Source organism: Leucoraja erinacea, chromosome 24 (assembly GCF_028641065.1).
Source record: "Leucoraja erinacea ecotype New England chromosome 24, Leri_hhj_1, whole genome shotgun sequence".
NCBI classification, from domain to species: Eukaryota; Metazoa; Chordata; class Chondrichthyes; order Rajiformes; family Rajidae; genus Leucoraja; species Leucoraja erinaceus.
The window spans coordinates 24,983,632-25,006,007 of NC_073400.1; the positions used below are offsets into that span (position 1 = coordinate 24,983,632).

General features: G+C 47.1%; 2 protein-coding genes across 14 annotated transcripts in view; both read left to right on the forward strand.

Annotated features, from left to right (window-relative positions):
• Positions 1 to 22,376, forward strand: part of LOC129708828 (transcriptional enhancer factor TEF-5-like) — a 219,528-nt gene that overhangs the window by 173,913 nt on the left and 23,239 nt on the right. For 12 of the 13 annotated variants that reach the window (XM_055654836.1, XM_055654839.1, XM_055654835.1 and 9 more), the window contains 3 exons: positions 13,125 to 13,259; positions 19,609 to 19,652; positions 21,363 to 21,437. In XM_055654836.1, coding sequence (XP_055510811.1) covers positions 13,125 to 13,259; positions 19,609 to 19,652; positions 21,363 to 21,437 — 254 coding nt within the window. The remainder of the gene's footprint in view (positions 1 to 13,124; positions 13,260 to 19,608; positions 19,653 to 21,362; positions 21,438 to 22,376) is intronic. The other variant, XM_055654844.1, reaches the window with a different exon arrangement.
• The window catches only part of rpl10a (ribosomal protein L10a), a 216,781-nt gene that overhangs the window by 8,375 nt on the left and 186,030 nt on the right, over positions 1 to 22,376 (forward strand). The gene's annotated exons all lie outside the window — the stretch shown is intronic.

Here is a 22,376-nt window from a genome sequence, read left to right on the forward strand (position 1 = left end):
GGATCCAACCCGGGTCTCTGGCGCTGTAAGGCAGTAACTCTACCGCTGCGCCACCGCGCCACCCAATGATTTCTAGCACTATGCTGATAACAGATGTCCGGCGATCTGAGCCATTGTCCCTAATGTCGTCTCGCCCTTCTTTCTTAAATAGCAGCATATCATGTGCTACAACCAATCCACTGGGACTATCGCAGAATTTAGGGAATTCTGAAAGGTCATTGGTAATGCATCTGCTATCTCCGCAATTGTGAGTTTAATAACCCTGGGATGCGGAGAATTGTGGACACAGCCCAGACCATCACGCAACCCAACCTCCCTTCCATTGACCCCTATCTACACCTCACGCTGCCTTGGCAAGGCCACCAGAATAATCAAGGGGGGGGGATCTCACCCTGGTCACTCCCTCTTCTCCCCTCTACCATCAGGCAAGAGGTACAGAAGTGTGAAAACGCACACCCTCCAAATTCAGGGACAGTTACTTCCCAGTTATTATCAGGCAACTGAACCATCCTACCACAGCTAGAGAGCAGTCCTGAGCTACCACCTACCTCATTGGTGACCCTCAGACTATTTTTAATCTGACTTTACTGGACTTTATCTTGCACTAAACGTATTCCCTTTATCATGTATCTACACTGTAGATGGCTCGATAGTAATCATGTATAGTCTTTCCACTGACTAGTTAGCACGCAACAAAATCTTTTCACTGTACCTCAGATAATGTGACAATACACTGAACTAAACTAAACTATTGGATCCAGGAGATTTAGGTTTTATTCCCTCTAATTTATCCAGCACTTTAACCTTACTGATAATGAATTGAGCTCCCCCCTATGTGTCTGCTATGTTTATTGTCCTCTGCTTGGGAAGCCGAGAGGAATATTTGTGGTTCCTGCTTCAGAGGCTTTAAAACATAGAAACACAGAAACATGGAAAATAGGTAGGCCATTCAGCCCTTCGAACCAGCACCGCCATTCAATATGATCATGGCTGATCTTCCACAATCAGTACCCCGTTCCTGCTTTCTCCCCATATCCCTTGATTCCATTAGCCCTAAGAGCTATTTTCTGTGGGTCATCATTCCCTCCCCCCCCTCCACCTTTCTCAACCTGTACAAAATGAAATGATTTAATGGAAAAGACAAACAAATAATCCCATGTGTAGGAAGGAACTGCAGATGCTGGTTTAAACCAAAGACACATAAAGCTGGAGTAACTCAGACAGCATCTCTGGAGGAAAGGAATGGGTGACGTTTCGGGTCGAGACCCTACTTCCACCTATACTCTGTTTACGTAATTCTCACCTATTCTTTGCTTCTTATCTTCCCTCATACAGTCTCACATTGACAAGATAACAGTTCAGGCCAGTCCATCATCCTGTTATATTGATTTTCAATAATATGCTCCATCTCCCAGTCCCTAAATCACCATCTGTAGTAATTACATAACATCGAATTATTAATTTTCCTCCAACCTATTGCATTCATGCTGAAAGTTTGATTAGTTAATAGTGATGATTAGATACTTTAGACTTTAGAGGTACAGCGTGGAAACAGGCCCTTCGGCCCACCAAAATCGCACTGACCAGCGATCACCCCGTACGCTAGTTCTATCCTGCACACTAGGGACAATTTACAGAAGCCAATTAACCTACAAACCTGTACTTCTTTCTTTGGAGTGTGGGAGGAAACCGGAGCACCCGGAGAAAACCCACGCGGTCACAGGGAGAACGCACAAACTCCATACAGACAGCACCCGTGGTCAGGATCGAACCCGGGTCTCTGGCCCTTTAAGGCAGCAACTCTACTGCTGCACCGCCCTGCGGCCCTTTCTAGAAGAATCCGTTTTGTTTTGATTCATATGCATTCTTCCCTGGCTGATGATGAACCATTTAAAACATGAAAGGCTCTAATGTTTCCACTTCTTAAAACGTAAATCGAGATTTTCCGATTCCTACTTAATACGACGTTTTGTTCCTTTTAAGTTGAGCTGGTGGAACCATTGCATTTCACTCGACACTTAAAGCTCAGATTATAATAGACAACAGATATCAAATAGGCAAAGCTACGGTATTTGTTTCTGAGCTATCTTTTATGGCAGGGCCGTAGAGCAAGTGCAGAACTGTAGCTGACATAGTGGCGCAGCTGATAGAGTTACTGCCTCGCATCATCGGGGCCCTGAGTTCAATCCTGACCATGGACTCTGTCTGTGTGGACTTTGTGATTGTACATTCTCCCAGTCACTGCAAAGGTTCCTAAAAGTACTCTGGTCTCCAATCCCAAAGATGTGCGGGTTGGTAGGTTAAGTGGCAACTCTAAATTGCCACTGGTATGTCAGTGGATGGTGATTAAATGTAGAGTTGCTTTAGTTAGGATTAAAAATCAACACTTGATTCGATGGGCTGAAGGGACAGTTTCTATGCTTTCTCTCTCTCTGCCTGTAAATTGCTTTTCCTTTTGTGATTTAATGCATTATTAATGATTATTATTTTTTATAATTATTGATTAATGTATGAAAAAGTAACATTAGCAAATTTGCAGATGACACAAAGCTGGGTGGCAGTGTGAACTGTGAGGAGGATGCTATGAGAATGCAGGGTGACTTGGACAGGTTGGGGGAGTGGGCAGATGCATGGCAGATGAAGTTTAATGCGGATAAAGGTGAGGTTATCCACTTTGGTAACAAAAACAGGAAGGCAGATTGCTATCTAAATGGCGTCAAGTTGGAAAAGGGGAAGTACAACAGGATCTGGGGGTCCTTGTACATCAGTCTATGAAAGTAAGTATGCAGGTACAGCAGGCAGTGAAGAAAGTGAATAGCATGTTGGCCTTTATAACAAGAGGAATCGAATATAGGAGCAAAGAGGCCCTCTGCAGTCGTACAGAGCCCTAGTGAGACCACACCTGGAGTATTGTGTGCAGTTCTGGTCCCCTAATTTGAGGAAGGGCATTGTTGCTATTGAGGGAGTGCAGCGCAGGTTTACAAGGTTAATTCCCGGGATGGCGGTACTGTCATATGCTGAGAGAATGGAGCATCTGGGCTTGTACACTCTGGAGTTTGGAAGGATGAGAGGGGATCTCATTGAAATATATAAGATTGTTAAGGGTTTGGACACACTAGAAGCAGGAAACATGTTCCCAATGTTGGGGGAGTCCAGAACCAGGGACCACATTTTAAGAATAAGGAGTAAGCCATTTAGAACGGAGACGAGGAAACACCTTTTCTCACAGAGAGTGTTGAGTCTGTGGATTCAGAGGGCGGTGGAGGCAGGTTCTCCGGATGCTTTCAAGAGAGAGCTAGATAGGGCTCTTAAAAATAGCGGAGTCAGGGGATAAGGGGAGAAGGCAGGAACAGGGTGCTGATTGGGGATGATCAGCCATGATCACATTGAATGGCGGTGCTGGCTTGAATGGCCGAATGGCCTACTCCTGCACCGATTGTCTATTGTCTATTGAAAACTATCCTTAAATTGACCATAATCCAGCAATCAAGTTCAGCAAAATCATTCGGCGTATTTGCAGTGGGCAAGATCGCACTGGTAATGCAGAAATTATTTTGAATTTAGAAAAAGCTTGAAGTGGGGACCTCATTGAAGGTTACCAAATAGTGAAAGGCCTGGATAGAGTGGATGTGGAGAGGATGCTGCCACTAGTGAAGAGAGTCTAGGATCAGAGAGCACAGCCTCAGAGTAAAAGGATGTATCTTTAGAATGGAGATGAGGAGGAATGTCTTTAGTCAGAGGGTGGTGAATCTGTGGAATTCATTGCCACAGACAGCTGGGGAGGCCAAGTCAATGGGTATTTTGAAGGCGGAGATTGATATATTCTTGATTAGTGATGCTGTTTAGGGTTTTGGGGAGAAGGCAGGAGAATGGGGTTGAGAGGGAACGATAGATTATCCATGATTGAATAGCGGAGTAGACTCAATGGGCCAAATGGTCCAATTCTGCACCTGTGACTTATTTGTCGAAGGTCCAGGAGAGTATTTTGTGCCCAGGAGTTTAATTTTCCCTTTTGGTACTCCTGAAATAAACAAATTCAGTGCTAACTTACTAGGATTACCTGAGGCTGATAAACCTTCATCACTAGTGGGACATGGATAGGACAGGTGTGGAGGTACATGGATAGGACAGGTTTGGAGGAATGCAGGCAGGTGGCACGAGTGTAGCTGAGACATGTTGGCCAGTATAGGCAAGTTGGGCCGAAGGGTTTATTTCCATGCTGTATCACTCTATGACTATACTGGCATGCAAGCCCCAAGGGTTCAACAGTTTAGAAGGCTGAGTGGAATCTGGACAGTGCAAGGTGCAAAGTTAAAAGAGGGATTAGAAGTATATGAAAATGGTAGTTAAAATGAAAGAAATCTCCCCAAATCTTTCTTTAAATACATGATAGGAAAAAGGATAACCAAGAAAAGATTAGGTGGGCACGTGGTAGAGATGCTTCCTTACCGGATTCGATCCTGACCACGGGTGCTGTCTGTACGGAGGTTGTACGTTCTCCCTGTGACCATGTAGGTTTTCTCCGGGTGCTCCGGTTTTCTCCCACACTCCAAAGACGTACATGTTTGTAGGTTAATTGGCTTTGGTAAAGATTGTAAATTGTCCCTCGTGTGTAGGATGGTGCTAGTGTACGGGGATCGCTGGTCGGCCCGGACTCGGTGGGCTGAAGGGCCTGTCTCCGCGCTGTTTCATCAGTACAGTGCATCATTGTTATGGAAATGGGGAATGTTGTAAAGGAGAAGGAATGTGAAGGATTGGGAATAGTGAACAGGGAGAGAACTTATTGCGAAGATAAACGTAGTGGTGTAGCATGCGACAAATTAGAGTGGATGGAAGATTAGTTGACTAAGTGCAGGCGTAAATGAATCTTCTTCTGCTAGGCAAAGTGAAGTTTGGCAGGGAGTTAATGTTGGAGCCGCAACTTTCACCAATTGACATAAATGACTTGGGCAAAGGGCACCAAAGGTCTGACTGCTAAATTTGCTCAAGACTCAAAGATAGGTATGGACGACATCAAGAGGCTACAAAATGATACCGAATGATTGAATTAATGGACAAAGAAAATAAATAATAAAATCATAATAACAGACAGACAATGAAAGAATAAAAAATACTTTGTTGACCATTTTGGCAGGAAAATTGTAGGAGTGTGTAAGTGGTATGAGTTTGCAGAGCTCAGGTACAGAAGGACCCAGTTATTGTAGTGTGTAGAAAGGAACTGCAGATGCTGGTTTATGCCGGAGATACACATGGAGTAACTCAGTGGGTCAGGCAGCATCTCTGGAGAAAGAGGATGGGTGAGGTTTCGGGTTTCAGACTGCCATCTGAAGTTGTGCTCCAGTTTTATCGGGCTTTGTGAGTGTGTTCTGGTCATGTATTGGAAGTAGTTTTTTAGAGAAGGTTTAGTTTTTGTTGTTGTTTAGTTTAGAGATACAGCACGTTAACAGGCCCTTCGGCCCACCTAGCAATCCCCGCACACGAACACTAGCCTACACACACAACAGGAACAATTTACATTTATACCAAGCCAATTAACCTACAAACCTGTACGTCTTTGGAGTGTGGGGGAAAACCAAAGATCCAAGAGAAAACCCACGCAGGTCACGGGGAGAACGTTGAAACTCCGTACAGACAGCACCCGTAGTTGGGATCGAACCCGGATCTCCGACGCTGTAAGGCAGCAACTCTACCGCTGCGCCACTGTGCCGCCCCTTAGCTTACTAGACTAGTATCTAGAGTTGGTATGTTGCTTTATGAAGAAGGATGGACAGGTTGGTGTTATTAGGTACATACAATATATCTGGAACATACAAGATCCAAACAGTCAGAGGAGAAGAGGGAATGACTGAGGTGTATGTGGTCCTTGATTATGTTAGCTGTTTTCCCCGAGGCATGGCGAAGAGCAATGGAGTTGATGATGGGGAGGCTGATTTGTGTGGTGGACTGGGCTGGGTTAACCAACTCTGCAATTTCTTGTGGTCCCAGGCAGAGCGGTTGCCATTGCCAGAAGCTATATTTCCAGAGAGGATACTTTCTATGGTGCATGTGTGGGTGAATAGCAAAAGTTAGTGGAGACATGCAGAATTTCCATTTCCCAGTGAGTAAGTCGAGGTGTTTTAATGGTTGTAGCATCTATGTGTTTGGATCAGGGCGAATTGTTGGTGCTATTTATGCCTAAGAACTAGAAGCTTTTGACCATCTCCACTTCAACATCACTGGTGGTAACTGTGGCGTGCACACCACCACAATCCCTGAAGTCAATTATCAGCTTGGCTCGTTGACATTGTGGGAGAGATTATTGTCATAGAGTGATACAGCGCGGAAACGGGTCCTTCAGCCCAACTTGCCCACACCAGCCAACATGTCCCAGCTACACTAGTCCCAGCTGCCTGCACTTGGCCCATATCCTTCTAAACCTGTCCTATCCATGTACCTGTCTAAATGTTTCTTAAACGTTGCATTAAATTCCCGGGATGGCGGGACTGTCATGTACTGAGAGAATGGAGCGGCTGGGCATGTATACTCTGGAATTTGGAAGGATGGAAGGGGATCTTATTGAAACATATAAGATTATTAAGGGTTTGGACACGCTAGTGGCAGGAAACTTGTTCCCGATGTTGGGGGAGTCCAGAACCAGGGGCCACAGTTTCAGAATAAGGGGTAAGCCATTTAGTTGCGAGTCTGTGGGATTCTCTGTCGGGAGGGCGGTGGAGGCTGGTTCTCTGGATACTTTCATGAGAGAGCTAGATAGATCTTGAAAATAGCAGTGTCAAAGGATATGAGGAGAAGGCAGGAACGGGGTGCTGATTGTGGACGATCAGCCATAATCACATTGAATGGCGGTGTTCGCTTGAAGGGCCGAATGGCCTACTCCTGCACCTATTGTCTATTGCAATAGCATCTGCCTCAACTACCTCCTCCAGCAGCTCGTTCCATACACCCACTACCCTTTGTATGAAAAGGTTACCCTTCACGTTCCTATTAAATCTCTCCACCCTCAGCTTAAACCAATGTCCTTGTTCCTCGATTCCCCTTCTCTGGGGAAGAGACCGTGCGTCTACCCGATCTATTCCTGTCATAATTTTGTACACCTCTATAAGGTCAGCCCTCATCCTCCTGCGCGCCCCGGAATAGAGTATTAGCTTGCTCAACCTCTCCCTAAATCTCAGGCCCTCGAGTCCTGGCAACATCTTCGTAGATGCCGTCTCCAAACAGTGTTCCTGAGCCCTCCCATCACGTTCCTGCACTCCGTTGCATCACTGCTTTATATTCTGCCTATGTCATCTGCAAGCTTGTAAATGGAGTTGTAGCAGAATTTGGCTGCACAGTTGCGAGTGTGTCGGGAGCGGAGAAGGGGCCCGGAATGAAGGCTTGCGGGGACGAGGCATTGAGAATTATATGGAGGATTATTTCTCACCTATCCTTACTGATTGCAGTCTGTGGGTCAGGACGTCAGCGATCCAGTAGTAAAAGGGGGCTTGAAATCTAGGTCCATGAGTTTGGTCGGAAGGAACTGCAGTTTAGTTTAGAGAAACAGCGTGGGAAACAGGCCCTTCGGCCCACCGAGTCCGTGCCAACCAGCGATCCCCGCACACTAACACTATCCTACACACTAGGGACAATTTACAATGTTACCAAGCCAATTAGCCTTCAAAGGTACGTCTTGAGAGTGTGGGAGGAAACTGGAGCACCCGGAGAGAACCCTACACTGGTCACAGGGAGAACGTACAAACCTCCATACGGACAGCACCCGTTGTCAGGATTGTACCCGAGTCTCAGGCGCTGTAAGGCAGCAACTCTACTGCTGCGCCACCGTGCCGCCCATAGTTACTCCAGCATTTTGTGTCTATCTTCCATGAGTATGCTTGATGAGATTTTTTGATGAGCATTATGGAGTTGAAAGCTCCCTAAGTCAATAAATAGGAATCTGGCATAAGTGTGCTTGTTATCTAGATGTTCCATGGGTGAGGGTAGGGCCAGGGAGATGGCTCCTGCCTTGGGCATCTAGTGGAAACATAGAAACATAGAAATTAGGTGCAGGAGGCCATTCGGCCCTTCGAGCCAGCACCGCCATTCATTGTGATCATGGCTGATCGACCCTATCAATAACCCGTGCCTGCCTTCTCCCCATATCCCTTGACTCCGCTAGCCCCTAGAGCTCTATCTAACTCTCTCTTAAATCCATCTAGTGATTTGGCTTCCACTGCCCTCTGTGGCAGGGAATTCCATAAATTTACAACTCTCTGGGTGAAAAAGTTTTTTTCTCACCTCAGTCTTAAATGACCTCCCCTTTATTCTAAGAGGTAGATGAATTGCAATAGATCAAGGAGAGGATGTTTCCACCAGTGGGAGAGTCTGGAACTAGAGGTCTTAGCCTCAGTATAAAAGGATGTTCTTTTAGGAAGGAGATGAGGAGAAATTTCTTTAGTCAGAGGGTGGTGAATCTGTAGAATTCTTTGCCACAGAAGGCTGTAGAGGCCAAGTCAGTTGATATTTTTAAGGCAGAGATAGATAGATAGATTCTTGATTAGTATGGGTGTCAGAGGTTATGGGGAGAAGGCAGGATAATGGGGTTAGGAGGGAGAGATAGATCAGCCTTGATTGAATGGCGGAGTAGACTTGATCTGCCGAATGGCCTAATTCTACTCCTATTCCTTATGAATTTATGATCTGGGAGACTGCAGTTGATGTGTGCCATGACCAGCCTTGTGAGATGCTTGATAATGGTGAATGTCAAAGCCAGGTGGTGGTACGGCAATGGCTTGTAAGTGGGTCTTAGACAGGCACATGAACAAGCGGAGAATGGAGACAGGTGGATTATGTGTGGGCACAAGGGATCAGTATCATGTTCGGCACAGGCATGGGTGGGCCCTCTACTCTTCTCTCCTATGCCTGTGAAGAAAGAAGTTTTAAAAAAGTTACAGGTTATGATCTTTTGTCAGAATTGCCAAGTCGAGTTTATTGCCATGGGCATGAGTCCAGTGAGGCACAGGCACAGTGAAAATCCTGCCAGCAACAGCAGCACCACAAGTGCATAGACAGATATTGGCAGAGTCCAGAACCAGGGGCCACAGTTTAAGAAGAAGGGGTTAGCCATTTGGAACTGAGATGAGGAAAAAAACTTTTTCACACAGAGGGTTGTGAATCTGTGGAATTCTCTGCCTCAGAAGGCAGTGGAGGCCAATTCTCTGGATGCTTTCAAGAGAGAGTTGGATAGAGCTCTTAAAGATAGCGGAGTCAGGGGACATGGGGAGAAGGCAGGAACGGGGTATTGATTGTGGATGATCAGCCATGATCATATTGAATGGCCTGCTCCTGCATCTATTGTCTATTGTCTATAACACAGAAAAATAAATATAACACATAAATTACAAATAAATTGAGTAAGTGAGAAGAAAAAATATGGAAAAGTGATAGAGATTGAGAAGTAGTGGAAATATAAGGGGTAGAGTTGCTGCCTTACAGCGCCAGAGACCCGGGTTCGATCCTGACTACAGGTGCTGTCTTTATGGAGTTTGCACGTTCTCCTTGTGACCATGGATTTCCTCCATGTGCTCCAGTTTCCTCCCATACTCCAAAGACATACAGGATTGGTATCGGTAACTTGTGAAATTGTCCCTGGTGGGTAGGATGGTGCTAGTGTATGGGGGGATCGCTGGTCGGCACGGACTCGGTGGGCCGAAGGGCCTGCCTCCACGCTGTAACGCTCAAATCTAAAATGAGGGTAGTGGTGCTGCTTGGGATTTTCTTATTCTGTGTGTAGGATGTTGTTGTGTTAAGATTTGTTCTGGATCAGTTCGTGTGGATGTTGCGATTACATTTTAAGTCTTATTACACATCTCCTGCTTTGCCAAATTCCACGATGAGAATAGTCCTTTACTCTGCCAGTTTAGAACTTTCCTGGCAAATTCTCCCCACATCCTCATGAGGAAAATAGATTAATGTAGACGCACAGAGTCTCTTGCTCATAGTAGGGGAATCGAGAGACAGAGGAGATCAGCTTAAGGTGAAGGGGGAAGGATTTAATAGGAATCTGAGGGGTGACTTTTTCACACAAAGGGTGGTGGGTGTGTGGAACCGAGCTGCCGGAGGAAGAGGTAGTTGAGGCAGGGACTATTGCAACGTTTAAGAAACAATTGGACAGGTATTTGGATAGATCATAAGGTCGTAAGTGATAGGAGCAGAATTAGGCCATTCGGCCCATCAAGTCTACTCTGCCACACAATTATGGCTGATCTATCTCTCACTCCTAGCCCCATTCTCCTGCCTTCTTTCCATAACCCGTGACACCTGCATCTATCATAGGACAAGTTTGGAGGGAAATGGGCCCAATGCAGGCAGGTGGGACTAGTGTAGCTGGGACATGTTGGCCGGTGTGGGCAAGTTAGGTCGATGGACCTGTTTCCACACTGTATCATTCTATGACTCTATCTACTTTCTGCTGTAGCTGTCCCAGGTTTACAGCCAAGCTTGGGATAACTCCATGGCTTTGCATATCTAGAAACACTTTTCTAGCATTTATTCTGCCTCACAAAAAGAGGCCTGAACAAAAAATCATACCCTCAACAAAAATTAAACCTGCTTTCACTTATTTTAAGTGATGCGGCAGGTAGAGCTGCTGTCCCCACGGTGCCAGGGACCCGGGTTCCATCCTGATCTGGGGTGGAGTTTGCACGTTCTCCCTGTGACCCTGCGGGTTTTCTCCGGGTGCTACAGTGTCCTCAAACATCAAAAAGGGTTTGTAAGTTAATTGAGCCCTCTGTAAATTGTCCCTAGTGTGTGGGGAGTGGATGGGAAAGTGGGGATGACATGGAACTAGTGTGAACGTGAGCGATGGTCGGCGTGGACTTGGTGGGTTGAAGGCAGGAGAATGGGCCTCTGTCAATTGTCTCTGGTGCGAAGGGAGCGGAAAGAAAGTGAGATAGCATAGAACTAGTTTGAACTGGTGATTGATGGTCAGCATGGACTCGATGGGCCGAAGGGCCTGTCTTTATATTATAAGTCAATCATAGAACATAGAACAGTACGGCACAGAACAGGGCCCTTCGGCCTACAATGTTTGTGCCAAACGTGATGCCAAGTTAAACTGATCTCAGCGCCCACACATCATCCATGTCCCTCTATACCCTGCACTTCCATGTGCCTATCCACAAGCCTCTTAAACACGATTATAGTGTATGCCTTCATCACCACCACAATCAATCAATCATACAAATGCAAGCAGGATATATGGTAAATTGGGCCCTGCCATATTTATTTTCTGTGGGATCTGAGCTTATTACAACATCACCCCCATGGGATAGACACAAAAAGCCGGAGTAACTCAGCGGGACAGGCAGCATCTCTGGAGAGAAGGAATGGGTGAGGTTTCGGGCCTCACATCCCCAAGAGGTGCTCTGTCAGTGCAGCATCAAGGTCCCGTGCATTGGAACATGGTCCCAAAGTATGGGTGACTGGCCACTCGTGCCTCGTGTGGTCTTCCAGTCTCGAGCTACAGCTAACAGGTCCCCACATCACCCATTGTGTACCTCAGCAGCATTGCCTGGATCTATAGCCTGAATCATCCCAGCTACCACGGGCGGCACACTAGCGCAGAGTTAGGGTTGCTGTCTCACAGCGGCAGAGACCCGAGTTAGATCCTGACTACAGGTGCTGTCTGCACGGAGTTTGTATGTTCTCCCTGTGACCACGTGGGTTTTTCCGGAGTTTGAGCTTGGTTTACTGTCACGTGTACCGAGGTACAGTGAAAAGCTTTTGCTTTGTGCTAACAAGTCAGCAGAAAGAAAACACATGAGTTTTCTCCGAGTTTTCTCCGGGTGCCCCAGTTTCCTCCCACATCCCAAAGATGTACAGATTGGCTTCTGTTAATTGTAAATTGGCTCTAGTGTGCAGGATAGTGTACAGGGTGATCGCTGGTCGGCGCAGACTCAGTGGTCCGAGGGCCTGCTTCCACGCTGTATCTCTAAAGCCTAAAGCAAAGCTTCTGCAGAATTGATGGCAGTCGATGTTTACGATCTTAAATAAAGCAAGTTAGCCCCTCCCGGTGGGAACTGGGTAGACGTGGGGGTGGAAAGGGGGGAAACCATTCAGACCGTTCACCATTACTCCAGCAGGCTGTGCCATTCAGGTTGAATTCCATGCGGTCCCGAGAGAGCCACTTGTGACCACTGCATTTAGTAGTCAAGAGAAAGACCATTAAAGGACTATGTTATCTTGCAATGAGAAGAACTGACCTCAAGTGACCCAAGAAGAATAAACCCACCCTTTCTCTGTGAACAACCATAGCTTTTTCTTTCAGAGAGTCTGAATTGACAAATGACAAAAGTTGACCAGTTTCCATTTTTTTCTTGCAATATTTTTCTTCCCCCAACATAATTCTTGGAAAATCCTGTCAGTTTTGACCAGTCTTCAAAGAACCTGTGGAAAGACTCCCAAGATAAATATTTCCCTCATACCCCAATGCATACTGTATGGATCAATGGTGCAGCAGTAGAGTTGCTGCCTTACAGGGCCAGAGACCCAGGTTCGATCCCTACTACGGGTGCTATCTGCATGGAAGTTGTGTCTGTGACCAGTGGCCATGTGGGTTTTCTCCGGGTGCTCTGGTTTTCTGAAACATTCTTAAGGCATGCAGATTTGTAGGTTAATTGGTTTAACTTGTCCCTGGTGTGTAGGTTAGAGCTAGTGTACAGTGATCACTGGTTGGTGTGGACATGGTAGGCCAAAGGCCCCGTGTCCAAACTATATCACTAAACTAAACCTAACTAAGCTTAAGCATGAATTAAAATTACTCCCTTTCTCTATCCTACTGTGAGACAATATTTGGACGTCTTGTCCATTGTTGTATCCCAATAAATGATTAAAAACTGAATCTTGCTTCCAGGAAGATGCATCAGTGTTTTGATACGTCAAATAAAATGGATTCAGTGAGATAAGACGTTCTTGAGTAATGTTATAATCTTGGGGAAATGAGCAGATCTAACTTCATGCAAGGTGGCAAAGTTACTTTAATCGGTCTTTCCCGTTGTTAGTTTTCTTATATTGAGTTTACAGTATATTTGATTATTTTCTGTCATCTATTTTTGTACCGTGTGTTACTAATCCGTATTTCATTATCTTTAAAGGATCAAGCTTCAAAAGATAAGGCCCTCCAGAACATGGCCGCCATGTCCTCCGCACAAATAGTCTCAGCGACTGCCATGCAGAGCAAATTGGGGATAACACCAATCCCACAGGCTTCCTATCCAGGAACAGCCAGGGTAAGGGTCTTCAGTCTGCTTCCAGAACCCTGTTAACGTCTGCTGACTCAGGCATTTGGGGGTCATAGCCCCAATTCCCAGTTAGTTGCCATGTCAACCAGTAGCACTTTTACCTCTTCTGTTAGGAACTTTTAAGTTGCAAACCTTGCTCCAACCTTGCCAAATGTTGCAGTAGTTATAGGCGGCACGGTGGCGCAGTGGTAGTGTTTCTGCCTTACAGCGCCAGAGACCTAGGTTCGATCCTGACAATGGGTACAGTCTGTCTGGAGTTTGTACGTTCTCCTTGCGACCTGCGTGGGTTTTCCCCAGTATCTCCAGTTTCTCCCACACTCCAAAGACGTGCAGCTGTGTAGTTTGGTAAAATAGGCTTGGTATACTTGTAAATTGCCCCTTGTGTGTGTAGGCTAATGTTAAAGAGCGGGGATCGCCTGTCGGCGTTGTCTCGGTAGACCGAAGGCCAAAAGGTACATGTAAAGGCCTCTACAATACCGCTTGGGTGAAAAACAAGTGGCGTCTTTGTTACGTTGGCTAACATTTACCCTTCATCCAACACGCACGGTTGCGCAGCGGTAGAGTTGCTGCCTTACTGCGCCAGAGACCCTGGTTCGATCCTGACTGTAGGGAGTTTGTACATTCTCCCCGTGACCTGCATGGGTTTTCTCCGGTTTCCTCCCACATTGCAAAGCCACACAGGTTTGTAGGTGGATTGGCTTCAGTGAAATTATAAATTGTCCCGGGTCTGCGTAGGATAGTGTTACGGGCTTGTCCCATTTAGATTAGATTAGATTAGATTTGTTTATTGTCATTCAGACCTTTCGGTCTGAATGAAATTTCGTTTCCCTGCAGTCATACATATAGTAAAAAATGACAAAAACACACAATCAACACAAATTTAACATCCACCACAGTGAGTTCACCAAACACCTCCTCACTGTGGTGGAAGGCAATATCTTAAAGTCTCTGTCTCTTCCCTCTTTGTTCTCCCTCTGCGCCGAGGCGATCCAGGCTCCAGATGTTGTGACCCCACCGGGTGATGGTAAATCCCGCGGCTCAACCGTGCTCCGCGTACGAGCAGGTTCAAACTCCGCGGGTGGTCGCTGCCGCCGCCACAGCTCCGATAGGCGACTTTTTAGTCCTTGTTCCTTGTTTCTACATCAGAGCGGGGTATAGGGCCTGTCCCACTTGCATTCGATTGCATGCGTCTGGCGCGACCAAACGTGGTCGCTTGAGGCGTATGGCCGCGCGGGGCCAGTCCCACTTAGAATCGCAGAGGCGTATGGCGTTGTGCGGGGCTGGTCCCAACATCGCGCGTTGCTCCGAAAATCATGCACTGTCTGAAAATTTTGCGTGCCAACGGCCCGCCGACACGCAGGCGCATTGCGGTCGTACGCAGCGTCTTGACGGCGTACGCCTAGCGCGTGGTGTTGCGCGATGACGTCACCGTCCGACGCCCAAATTTAGTTGGCCTGCCTCCTGCCCAGCTCATTGGTGAGTATGACGCAAATTATGTCACGAGCGAACTTAGCGCGTACTTAGCGCGAACTTCGCGTTCGCTTCCGTTTGGTCGCGCCAAACGCATACAATCGCATGCAAGTGGGGCAGGCCCTTATCTGGTCATTTAATTACATCATCTATATGTAAAACTGCCTGCTGCATTTCTTTTGTTAACATGGTAATTACTCTTTAAAAAGTGATTCATCTGCAGTAAATTACTCTGATTAATGTTAATGAAAGAGTTCTTATCCAAGGCAATTGTCAGACAGTGCACTCGTAAAGAGGTAAAGATAAGGCTGGAGTCGGCATTATCATATTTAGTCTTAAACCTCATCATGCCCGTTATAGATCGGGCCACATGTCATCGCCTTTCCTAAGTCAAACTGACTCAGAGGAATTATGATGAATGAACCATTAGTTAAATATACTTTGGCTTCAGTGTATATGCACAGCTGGGACAACAAACTCAGTGTAATAATAGCAGTGTCTACCAGCTGTGTAAAATGGTAGCAGTCAATGATATGGCCATAACCCCGTATAAAGAATATTTATTTGCACTGCAACTGGTATGTTTAGTTTAGAGATAGAGCGAGGAAACGGGCCCTTCGGCCCATCGAGTCCGCGCCGACCAGCGATCACCCCGCACACTAACGCTCTCCTACACACACTGGGGACAATTTACAATCATACCAAGACAATGAGCCTGCAAACCTGTACGTCACTGGAGTGTGGGAGAAAACCCATGTGGGTCGCGGGAAGAACGTGAAAACTCCGTACAGACAGCACCCGTAGTCAGGATTGACTCAGGATGGGCTGAATGGCCTAATTCTTCTGAACATGAATACCCAGAGAAAACCCATGAACGTATGTAAAAGCGAGCTAGGTCTCTGTAACGACTTAACTCTCCCTCTCCAGCAGAGCGTAATGGGTTGGCCAAAAGGACTGAATGAATCTCCCCATGTCCCCATGTTTTGTTGTTCAGTCAAAGGCAGAATGCTTAATTGGTAACTCATTCAGGATGCTAAACATCCACACAGCCTGCTGTAGGCACACAACATCATGCAGTGTTGTACCTCAGTTGCAAAATGCGCTCCCAATAATTCCCCAAAGTGTTTTCAGTAAGCCATTGCAAACCAGTGGTTTAATTTAGTTTGGTTCAGAGATACAGCGTGGAAACAGGCCCTTCGGCCCGCTGAGTCGGCACCGCCCAGCGATCCCAGCACATTAACGCTATCGTACCTCGTTGCACGTGACAATAAACTAAACTGAATTACTACACACACTGGGGACAAGTTTACATTTGCACCAAGCCAATTAGCTCACAAACCTGTACGTCTTTGGAGTGTGGTAGGAAACCGGAGCACCCGGAGAAAATCCACGCAGGTCACGGGGAGAACGTACAAACTCTGTACAGACAAGTCAGGATCGAACCCGGGTATCTGGCGCAGTAAAGTAGTAGCTGTACCTCTGCACAGTATCAGCTATCTTGAAGAACATGGTGCATAGGAACACCATCCCTTCCTGGTGCACAAGCAAATAGGTTGTGTAGCAAGGACCTGCAGAAGCTGATTTATACCGAAGATAGACACAAAGTGCCAGAGAACCTCAGCGGGTCAGGCAGCATCTCTGGAGAAAAGGAATGGGTGACGTTTCGGGTGGGAACCCAACACGAAACATCACCTATTCCTTCTCTCCAGAGATGCTGCCTGACCAGCTGAGTTACTCAAGGAAATAAGTTACCTGCACATTCAGAATCATCAGCCAAAATCCTGGACCCTCTTTATTTTATGGAACTGGGGAAGAGTAATTTTGCTACAAGAATTGTAGTGGTTCAAGAAGCAATTATCCGCCAACTTCTCAAAGGCAGTAAGGGTGGTATGGTGGCGCAATGGTAGAGTAGCTGCCTCACAGCGCCAGAGAGCAGGGGTTTGATCCTGACTACGGGTGTTGTCTGTACGCTGTCTGTACATTCTCCCCGTGACCTTGGCAATAAGGATAATTGACCTGGAGTTTTCCAATGAAGAATTCAGGGGGGTGCTGGGGAAGGAGGTATCGATGCTCTCATAAGAGTCGTCAGAATGGTTGCATCTACTTCTTCTTGCGTATGGCGTGCACAGCCTAAAGTTGTAGGACAACTTGTTCTATTTGTTCTTATTTGATTGTGCATGCCAGGTTGATTGCATTAGTTGAAACAGGGCGGACCACGTGAAGGTTGCAATCTCCCATGAAACATCAGCACCGGAGCATTACTAAAGATGGACACAAAATGCTGAAGTAACTGAGCGGGACAGGCAGCATCTCACGAGAGAAGGATTGAGTGACGTTTCAGGTCGAGACCCTCGTACAATATTGACTGTGAAGTGGGCAATCAATCTCTGATCACCATAATCAAGAACGAGTCCCCCCCCCCCCCCCCCCCCCCCCCCCCCCCCCGGTACTCCCTCTTCCCCCCCCTCTCCATCGGGCAACAGGTACAGAAGTGTGAAAACGCACACCTCCAGATTCAGGGACAGTTTCTTCCCAGCTGTTATCAGGCAACTGAAACATCCTATCATCAACTAGAGGGCGATCATGACCCACCATCTACCTTGGACTATCTTGGATATCCTTGGACTATCTGTAATCGGACCTTTCTGGACTTTATCCTGCATGAAACACTATTCCCTTTATCCTGCATCAGTACACTGTGGGCAGCTTGATTTAATCATGTACAGTCTTTCCACTCACTGGATAGCACGCAACAAAATAGATGTTCACTGTACCTCGGTACATGTGACAATAAACTGAACTAAACCCACTGTCAGCCCAAATATGAGGCAGGGGGTTCCCAATATTAAACTGCCTTGGACCTACATGTCCAAAGTCATCATTTACTTTCCAAAGAGGTTAGACCATACAGATTTTGGCCGCAGGGATGTGCTAGCGTTGGAGAAGGTCTAGAGGAGATTTACAAGAATGATCCCGGGGCTGAATGGGTTAACATATGAGGAGCTTTTGATGGCTCTGGGCCTATACTTGCTGGCGTTTAGAAGGACGAGGTGGGGGGAGGGGGTGGGGGGAAGGGATTTTCATTGTAACCTATCAAACAGTGAAAGGCCTAGGTTACACAAAAAAGCTGGAGAAACTCAGCGGGTGCAGCAGCATCTATGGAGCGAAGGAAATAGGCAACGTTTCGGGCCGAAACCCTTCTTCAGACTGAGGAAGGAAGTGAAAGGCCTAGAATGTGGAGAGGATAGAAACATAGAAAATAGGAGCAGGAGTAGGCCATTTGGCCCCTCGAGCCAGCACTGCCATTCAATGTGATCATGGCTGATCATCCACAATCAGTACCCTGTTCCTGCCTTCTCCCCATATCCCTTGACTCCTCTAGCCCCAAGAGCTCTATCTAACTCTCTTTTGAATGCATCCAGTGAATTGGCCTCCACTGCCTCCTGAGCCAGAGAATTCCACAAATTCTCAACTCTCTGGGTGTAAAAGTTTTTCCTCATCTCAGTTCTAAATGGCCTACCCCTTATTCTTAAACTGTGGCCTCTGGTTCTGGACTCCCCCAACACCGGGAACATGTTTCCTGCATCTAGCTTGTCTAGTCCTGGTTTACAGTAATGGGAGAGTTGAGGAGCAGAGGGCACAACTTCAGAACAAAAGGACATACCTACAGGAAGGAGATGAGGAGAGGAACATCTTTAGCCAGAGGGTGGTGAATCGGTGGAATTCATTGTCACAGAAGGCTGTGGAGGCCGTGCCATTGGGTATTTTAACAGCAGAGTTTAATAGGTTATTGATTAATCAGGGAGTTAAAGGTTACAGGGAGAAGGCAGGAGAATGGGGTTAAGTGGGAAAGATAGATCAGCCAGGATTGAATGGCAGAGCAGATTCGATGGGCCGAATGGCCTAATATTATCTATGTCTTATGATCTTATAGTCATAGTGTCATACAGCATGGAAACAGGCCTTTAGGCCCAACATTCCCACACCGGTCAACATGTCCCAGCTACACGCCTCCCACCTGCCTGCGTTTGGCCAATATCCCTTTAAACCTGTCCTATCCATGCACCTTTCTAACTGTTTCTCAGTTGCGATAGTGCCTGCCTTCGGCAGCTTGTTCCATACACCCACCGTCCTTGGTGTGCACATCTTATGACTAAATTATCATACGGTCATATGTGATAGGATTAGGCCAGAATTCGGGCATTCGGCCCATCAGGTCCACTACGCCATTTAATCATGGCTAATCTATCTCTCCCTCCTAACCCCAATCTTCTGACACCCGCACTAATCAATTACCTGATGTTGCAGAACTTGTACAGCACTGGATAGACACAAAATGCTGGAGTAACTCAGCGGGACGGGCAGCATCTCTGGAGAGAAGGACTAGGTGACGTTTCGGGTCGAGACCCTTCTTCAGATCCGAAGCGTCGCCCATTCCTTCTCCAGAGATGCTGCCTGTCCCGCTGAATTACTTCAATAAAATGCAGGTGCTCCTCACAGATGAGCCCAACCGAAAAAGTAGAAAAATAGAACTGCTCAATACACAAAAGGACACAAAGTGCTGGGGTAACTCAGCAAGTCAGGCAACACCTTTGGGGAAACTGGATTGGTGACATTTCTGGACATCTGAAGAAGGATCTAGCCTTGAAACGTCACCTGTCCATGTTCTCCAGAGACGCTGACTGACCCGCTGAGTTACTCCAGCATTTTGTGTCCACCTTCGATTTAAAACAGCATCCGAAGTTCCTTCCTGCAGATTCTGTACAATACTGGAATCTGAAGGGGATCAAACCTGATGATGAACAGATTGTACCTCTTGGTTTAATAATCCAAAGATCTTTATTGTGTTTTGTTTTTGTCGTTGCAGTTTTGGCCTGGTCCGCTTCCTGGTCAGCCTGGGTCCTCTCAAGAGTAAGTATCTGTCAGGTATCTTCGCAATTTACAGTTCTGTCACCAATAACATTATTCATCTGGCTTTGGTCCAAGTGTGATCCATTGATCTGAATTAAAGGTGACCCCACCCCTCCCCCATTCTCCATCCATCCCCCTCCCCATTTCATGGGGGATTGAATGGTTCCTTTTTTACCCCCATTAACAAGTCCTCTGGTTGTGAAGAGAGACACAAAATGCTGGAGTAACTCAGCGGGTCAGGCAGCATCTCTGGAGAAAAGGAATAGGTGACGTTTCGGGTCGAGACCTTTCTTCAGACTGAGAGTCGGGGAAACGGAAACGAGAGATACGGACGGTGATAGAGAGAGGAAAGGAATTAAGGATATGCCAAAACGTGTAACAATAGTAAAGGAAACCGACCATTGTTAGCAGTGGGCTAGGTGAAAATGAGTTATGCGGGCAATGCAACTAGTACAACGACTCGGGTGGGGGGAGGGGTGGGGAGTGGGGGGGATGCAAGGGTTACTTGAAGAGAAATCAATATACAGGGAATCAGGCAGCATCTCTGGAGAAACGGAATAGGTTACGTTTCAGGATGAAATCCTTCTTCAGACTATGGGGAGAGGGAAACTAGAGGTAAGAAAAGGTACAGAACAAATCAGGCCAAAGAGCGCACAATGGTCCATTGTTGGCTGCAGAGGAGGCCATAACGAAGAAGTACCAACAGTGAAACTAGTACAACGACTAGGGTTGGGGTGGGATGGAGAGAGAGGGGATGCAAGAAATACTTGAGGTCAGAGAACTCAATACTGATACCGCTGGGTTGCAAGTTGCCCAAGCGAAATATGAGGCGCTGTTTCTCCAATTTGCGTTTGGCCTCGCTGTTGTGAAGTCTTGTTAACAACAGTGAAATCCGCTGGAAGGTACCGCTGGGTTGATCTCAAACATAGATCTTATCAGCTTTGCCGCACGCAGGGAATTTCATTCTCTGCTCCGGTGTACAGGAATTACAGGGTTAAATCTTTCCGCCGCTTGGTTTGTGGAGATCATGGCGGACTTCACATGTTGGGTGTTGGCAGGATTTGGAAGTTAACGATAACGGATTGCTGGTTATCGCTGACCATTTTTACCAAACTGTACCAAACTTTGTTCTCCGTGTATTCTGTTTCGAGGGTGACCAGTTGTTGATCTTGTTATTTAAAACGAGAAGCTTTCAGTTCAGTTCGGTTTAGTTAACTGCCACTTGCACCGAGGGACGGTGAAAGGCTTTTTTGCCGCGCGCTAACCAGTCAGCGGAAAGACCGTTACACATGAGTACAGTCGGGCCATTCACAGTGTACAGATACATGACAAAGGGAATAACATTTGGTGCAAGGTAGAGCCAGCCAAGTCCGATCGAGGGTAGCCCGAGGGTCACCAAAGAGGTAGATAGATGGCAGTCCTCTGGTTGTGGTCACATCATTCAGCTTTGTTGTGATGCTCTAAATACTCATGACGCACTCCATGCAGGGGATGGCCAGTGATGGCGAGTGGGAGGCAGGGGGAGGGGGGGGGGGGGGGGGGGGGGGGGGGGGGGGGGGGGGGGGGGGGGGGGGGGGGGAGGGGGGGAGGGGGAGGGGGGGGGGAATGAAAGGTGGTTTTAAGTGGTGTTGTTGAAATGATACCGATGGTTTATTTTGGGTCAATTGTCTTTCTCGCTCTGTATTTTTCTCTCTATATATCTGGTGCCAGCAACATCCCAGAGCTGGCAGGGTGTGGATGGAGGCCCAGAGACCCATGGAGCAGCACACCCACTGAGGGCCGCAGGTGAGGAAGATGGGAGGTCGAGCTGGCCCCGGGGCTGCATTATAAAGGCCGCTGGTGTCTATCGATTCCTGTGTTTGTACCCTGTGCTGCGCGCTCAACCCCCTTGTCCTCCAGGTCTGACCTCCTCCCCCCTCCCCCTCTCTCTTTGCAGTCACGCTGAGCGGGAGAGGTAACTGTAGTCGGGAAGTTGCAGACTGTTCCTGCTCAACTCTCCTCATGGAGTCAGGGGTCATGGGGCGAAGGCAGGAGAATTTGTGTGTTTTTATGACTTGGCAGATCCATTTTCCTCCTGGGATAAATAAAGTTGTATTGTATCGTAGAATGGGGCTGAGAGGGAAAGATAGATCAGCCGTGACTGAATGGCAGCGTAGACTCGATGGGCCGAATGGCCTAATTCTGCTCCTAGAACTTATGAACGTACGCTCTGAGGTCTTGCATTGAATTTAATGTTTAGTGGAGGAAGAGCAAACCTTCCTCAATTGGAAAGGACACAAAGTGCTGGAGTAACTCAGCGGGTCAGTCAGCATCTCTGGAGAACATGGATAGGTGACTTTTTCAGGGCAAGATCCTTCTTCAGGCATCCCGAAACGTCACCAATCCTTGTTCCCCAAAGGTGTCGCCTGACTTGCTGAGTTACTCCAGCACTTAAGTCCTTTTGTGTATTGAGCAGCATCTGCAGTTCTATGTTTCTACTTCTATGGTGGGTCTCATCTGTGAGGAGCACCTGCATTTTATTGAAGTGACTCAGCGGGTCAGGCAGCATCTCTGGAGAAAAGGAATAGGTGGCACATCAAATCAGACCCTTCTTCTGGCAGTCTGAAACGTCAGCTCGTCCTTCTCTCCAGAGATGCTGCCTGTCCCGCTGAGTTACGCCAGCTTTTTGTGTCTAACTTCAGTGTAAACCAGCATCTGCAGTTCTTCCTACACCTGCATTTCATT